The sequence below is a fragment of the Mandrillus leucophaeus genome, unplaced genomic scaffold (assembly GCF_000951045.1).
Source record: "Mandrillus leucophaeus isolate KB7577 unplaced genomic scaffold, Mleu.le_1.0 Scaffold581, whole genome shotgun sequence".
Classification (NCBI taxonomy): domain Eukaryota; kingdom Metazoa; phylum Chordata; class Mammalia; order Primates; family Cercopithecidae; genus Mandrillus; species Mandrillus leucophaeus.
Window position 1 is genome coordinate 192,825 of NW_012106264.1, and position 5,958 is coordinate 198,782.

General features: G+C 48.8%; 1 protein-coding gene across 4 annotated transcripts in view; it reads left to right on the forward strand.

Annotated features, from left to right (window-relative positions):
- ATAT1 (alpha tubulin acetyltransferase 1) overlaps positions 1 to 5,958 on the forward strand; it is a 29,775-nt gene that overhangs the window by 16,550 nt on the left and 7,267 nt on the right. For 2 of the 4 annotated variants that reach the window (XM_011999072.1, XM_011999073.1), the window contains exons 7-10: positions 2,278 to 2,323; positions 2,438 to 2,506; positions 4,074 to 4,145; positions 4,668 to 4,911. In XM_011999072.1, the coding sequence (XP_011854462.1) occupies positions 2,278 to 2,323; positions 2,438 to 2,506; positions 4,074 to 4,145; positions 4,668 to 4,911 (431 nt within the window). Of the gene's footprint in view, positions 1 to 2,277; positions 2,324 to 2,437; positions 2,507 to 4,073; positions 4,146 to 4,667; positions 4,912 to 5,434; positions 5,950 to 5,958 lie in introns of those variants that run through there. The other 2 variants (XR_001008100.1, XM_011999074.1) reach the window with 2 other exon arrangements.

Genomic DNA, 5,958 nt, shown 5'->3' on the forward strand with positions numbered 1-5,958 from the left:
CTTGAACCTGGGAGGCGGAGGTTGCAGTGAGCCAAAATTGTGCCACTGCACTCCAACCTGGCGACAGAACAAGACTCCATCTAAAACAACAAAAAAAGAAACTTGCCTAATCCAAGGTCAAGAAGACTTCCCCGTTTCATTCTAATAATTCATAATTTTAGCTTTTATTTATTTAATTAATTTATTTATTTGAGATGGAGTCTCACTCTGTGGCCCAGGCTGGAGTGCAGTGACATATCTCAGGCTCACTGCAACCTCCACCTCCCAGGCTCAAGCGATTCTCATGCCTGAGCCTCCTGAGTAGCTGGAATTACAGGCATGCGCCACCACACCCGGCTAATTTTTGTATTTTTAGTAGAGATGGGGTTTCACCATGTTGGCCAGACTGGTCTCAGACTTCTGACCTCATGATCCACCCACCTCGGCCTCTCAAAGTGCTGGAATTACAGACATGCCACTGCACCTGGCCACTTTTAGCTTTTACATTTAGGTCTTTGATCTCTTGAGTTAGTTTTTGCCTATGGTATGAGGTGTACAGATCAAAATAAATAATCTTGCACGTGGATATTCAGTTGTCCAAGCACCACTCGTTGAAGAGGCTATTCTTTTCCCATTGAATTGTCTTTTGCACCCTTGTCAAAAGTCAATTGACCAGAGATATATGGGTTTATTTCTGGATTCTCAATCCATTCTTTTGATCAATATGTTGATCCTTAGGCCACTACCACAGTTTTGATTACCATAATTTTGTAGTAAGTTTTGAAATCAGGAAGTGTCAATTCTCCAGCTTTGGTTTCTCTTTTTCTTTTTTGAGACGGGGTCTCACTCTGTCACCCAGGGTAGAGTGCAGTGCAGTGGAGCAATCTCAGTTCACTGCAACCTCCAGCAATCCTTCTACCCCAGCCCCCTGAGCAGCTGGAACCACAGGCATGCGCTACCAGTTCTGGCTAGTTTTTGTATTTTTGGTAGAGATGGGGCTTCACCATGTTTTGCAGGCTGGTCGCAAACTCCTGAATTCAAGCAATCTGCCTGCCTTGGCCTCCCAAAGTGCTGGGATTACAGGTGTGAGCCACCATGCCCGGTCTGTTCTTTTTCAAGATTGCTTTGGCTATTTGAGGTCCTTTGCAATTTCTTGTGAACTTTAGGATCAGCCTTTTGGGGTCTGAGTTTTTTATTGAGTCTATTATCAAAGACAAGAAGGTTGGCTTTTGTTCCTCCTCCTATGATTTTCCTAACACAGGTTTCTGTACCTAAGTATGTGCTGAGTGGCCAGCAGACAGCTATACAGTCATGTGCTTATCGTGACATTTCAGTCAGTGGCAGACCGCGTATGTAACAATGGCCCCATAAGATGATAATACCATATTTTTACTGTACCTTTTTTTTTTTTTTTTTGGAGATGAAGTCTCGCTCAGTCACCTGGGTTGTAGTGGCATGATCTCAGCTCACTGCAACCTCCGCCTCCAGGGTTCAAACGATTCTCCTGCCTCAGCCTCCCGAGTAGCTGGGATTACAGGCGGGCACCACTACGCCCAGCTAATTTTTGTATTTTTAGTAGAGACAGGCTTTCACCACGTTGGTTGGCCAGGATGGTCTTGATCTCTTGACCTCATTATCCGCCCGCCTCAGCCTCCCAAAGTGCTGGGATTACAGGCGTGAGCCACCACGCCCGGCCTTTACTGTACCTTTTCTATGTTTAGGTAAGTATAGATACATCTGCTGAACCATTATGTTAGAATTGCCTACAGCTGGCTAACCATGGTAGCTCATGTCTATAATCCCAGGACTTTGGGAGGCTGAGGCAGAAGGATCGCATGAGCCCAGGAGTTTGAGACCGGCCTGGGCAACATAGTGAGACCCCCATCTCTACAAAAAGTTAAAAAAAAAAAATAGTAGCCAGATGTGGTGGCATGCACCTGTGGTCCTAGCTACTCGGAAGGCTGAGGTGGGAGAATCATTTAAGCCCAGGTTGATGCTGCAGTGAGCTGTGATGGCACCACCGCACTCCAGCCTAGGCAACACAGCGAGACCCTGCCTCTCAAAAAAAAAAAAAAATTGCCTCCAGCATTCAGTATAGTAACATGCTGTACAGGTTTGTAGCCTAGGAGCAGTAGGCTGTACAACATCGTCTGGGTGTGTTGTAGGCTGTAGTGTCTAGATTTATGTAAGTACACTCTGTGATGTTCATACAATGAAATCACCCAATGACGTATTTTTCAGAATGTATCTCCATCGTTAAGTGATGCATGATTATATTTTGTTTGTTTCATCTTCTAGGTGAACAACTTTGTGATCTTTGAAGGCTTCTTTGCCCATCAACATCGTAAGTTTTCTCACCTTTTGTTGGTCATGTAGTCGGGGTGAGGGAAAGGAAAGAGCTGGACTCTTGGTCCTGCCGGCCCCTCACTGAGGGACCCCGCCGCTTCCTTCCTCACAGGGCCCCCTGCTCCCTCTCTGAGGGCAACTCGACACTCTCGTGCTGCTGCAGTCGATCCCACGCCCACTGGTAAAGCCTGTATTGAAGGGGTGGAACTGTAGTGCAGTGATGGCTACTTAATCTAGACACCACGGGGTACAGTGCCATCTGTGGGCAATTTGGGAAAATTCTAAAGCAACCCAAGTCTCCAGCGGTCATGCCTGTTTGCCTTTGCCCTCATGGGAGCTCAGTGCATTTTATATTTGGCAAGACTTTTAACTAAGCAAGCTCACTGGGAGCCTGTTTGACAACTGATATCAATGGACCCTCTTGCTAGTTCAGATCCATCAACATAGGCCAGAGTCAGGCTCCTTTGTAAACCCCAGGCTTCTGTCAGCCAATGAGGGACATGCTGGTGCAAACAGCCCTTCCATATGCAGTCAAATAGTGACACAAATGGCCCAAAATTTAAATGTTAGTTTTAGAAGATAACACTCAGAATTTATAACATTTCCAACCAGATAATGAAATTGATATGGAGAAACCAAACCTCAGAGGCACTAAAATGCTGTCCAGATTCCCCATCCCATACACACACACACACACAGGCACATACTTACTGACAGTCGGAGCCCCACTCCTTCCTCTTCCTCACCACCTCCACCTTACCAACTTCTGATGGCTGTACAGTGCTTGCTTGCACAGAAGAGCCCCCTTCCTGAGCTGGCTCTGTGGCCAGGAATGGGAGTAACCACCATCCAAAGAACAGTCTGTAACCAGCTATGAGCATCACAGTGTCAGGCACTGAGAGGCACCTCAACTCGCTTTGGTTTCCAAGGCTTCTCCCATTTAACTCATGCAGAACCACAGGCTGTGAAACAGAGTGAGGGCCAACAAGGATGGTGAGGACTCAGGCCTGCAGGGGAGGGTGCTGTGGATAAAGCTTAAGTGAATTTGCTGAGAAGTCTTTCATTTGCCACACATACATGGTAGAGAATCTCTTCAGAGGGAAAGCCGGGAGCAAGCAGAAAAGTGAGGAGGGGGAGGCTGAACTTTGGACATAATGTCAGCCTCCTGTTTACTCTGATAGCTCCTTTTCAGATGCCCATATTTATTTTCTCCTCATCCTTTTTTTTTTTTTAACCTAATAAAACTTCAGTCTCTTCCCATTTTCGTATAGGAAGGAGAGATTCTGGCCTCCTTCCAAACCTCCCTTGAACTCTCCAGAGCAATTCCTGATTAACCAAGGGCTTTGTCCATCTCATCCAGAGGAACCCAGGGTCCTTGTTGGCCCGGCTGGGACCATTCCACTGCCCCAGAATCCCAGGGGGCCGTGACAGCACCCACTGACAGTAAGAGCTTGCTCCCCTTTGCTGCCCTTCTCCTGCATCTCCCAGGCCCCCAGAGTCTCCCCTTAGATCTTTCTCCCTAGCTCTGTGTTTGGCCTACTCCTTCTGGCTTTCCTCAAAAGTGTTCCACATTCCCCTCAAATTCCCTTTTGGTGTGCTGGCATTGCCACGGTGCTGCTCCTGCAAGTTCCCAGGAGGAACTATGGTGTCAGGGAGCAGAAGTTTGGGGTTGTGGGCTAGTGGCTGGGAGGAGGGGTGCAAAGTATGTCTTCTTACACTTACCCTGTCTGTGTCCCCTCCACTACCAGCTCCAGCAAGGAAGCTGCCACCCAAGAGAGCAGAGGGAGACATCAAGCCATACTCCTCTAGTGACCGAGAATGTAAGAGGGGCAAGGGTTGGGTGTCTGGGCCTGGGGGACCTTAAACAAGGGAAGAGAATGTTCAGGGGACCCAGGGGAAGGATTCGTTCTTTCTAAAGACTCAGATTTCTTGGGCCAGGTGTGGTGGCTCATGCCTGTAATCCCAGCACTTTGAGAGGCCAAGGCGGGCAGATTGCCTGAGTCCAGGAGTTCAAGAACAGCCTGGCCAACATGGTGAAACCCCGTCTCTACTAAAAATATAAAAATTAGCTGGGCGCGGTGGCACGTGCCTGTAATCCCAGCTACTTGGGAGGCTGAGGCAGGAGAATGGCTTGAATCTGGGAGGCAGAAGTTGCAGTGAGCCAAGATTGTGCCACTGCACTCCAGCTTGGGTGACAGAGCGAGACTCCGTCTCAAAAAAGAAAAAAAAAAAAAAGACTCAGATTTCTCTTTTTTTCTACCCAAACCTTTACTGTCATGACCCTCTGTCTTCCCTCTTTTTTCTTCTTTTTCTGTCTTGCTCTTCATTATCCCTGTCCCCAGTTCTGAAGGTAGCTGTGGAGCCTCCTTGGCCCCTAAACAGGGCCCCTCGCCGTGCCACACCTCCAGCCCACCCACCCCCCCGATCCAGCAGCCTGGGAAACTCACCAGAACGAGGTCCCCTCCGCCCCTTTGTGCCAGAGCAGGAGCTGCTGCGTTCCTTGCGCCTCTGCCCCCCACACCCTACCGCCCGCCTTCTGCTGGCTGCTGACCCTGGGGGCAGCCCAGCCCAACGTCGTCGTACCAGGTAATAGGAGTTGAAGGGGTAAGGAGCCTCACAGCTATCAAAGAGGATGTTAGAAATGACAAAGGTTAATTTGAATCCATCAGAGAGATGGATCAGTAAGATGGGTGGATTGGGGAGGTCCTGAAACCTTTCACGAAAAATATTTGTGCAAGTGATCTGGGAAAAAAACACAGTGAAGGAGCAGAATAGGACCTTATATGGAGCCTAGGGACCCTGGCTTTAATGTGAAAGTTATGTGGAACAGTAGGAAGAACACCGAGATCCATCGAGTTGGGGGAACGGAGCCTTCTAAGATTGGGGAAATCTTTGCTTAATACTTGCTGGGGAAGGGGCAGTGCCTGACACAGAGTGGGGAGCCACTGGCTTGTGTGCCAAGAGTCCATCGCAGCAGGCTGGGAGTGGGCATTTCCTTTATTTCTCTCCCTAGCTTTCTCTTCACCTCTGACTTCTCTGTTTTTCTCTCCCCCTCTCCCCCCGCCCATTTCTCCTCTCCCTTCCTCCCATCCATAACATCCTTCCACAGCTCCCTTCCCCGCTCTGAGGAGAGTCGATACTGACAGCTACCCTCTCCCTTCCCTGGGAGACCTGGGGTGGGCAGAGACCCCCTCCCTGAGAACCTCACACCTACTCTTCCATTGCATCCTGTAGGACCCAGTGGAACCTGACAGAGCCCACAGGATTCCCTCTTCTACTTTCTTAGACAATAGGGATGTCAGGGTCTCAAATTGCCTAACACTTTGTAGCTTTTCTTACCACAAAAGCACCCCTTCTGTCCTAACTTGGGCTCTGAATACTTTCCCCACAGACAGCCTGATCTGTTGCCAGACCTCTTGGTTGGATGGCTCATACATTTATCTAGAGAAGCACACTCTTGCTTGCTGTCAAACTTCAGAACACCAAGAAGGTCTAAGGGCGTCCTGTGTCAGGGAAACTTTTTAAGGAATTTCATCCATGGGATAAACCCCATATTCCCTCTAGTGTCTACGGGTGGCTCTAATACTGCTTTGTGCTGCCTGCCACACTTGCCCTTTGAGCCTGCGAATGACC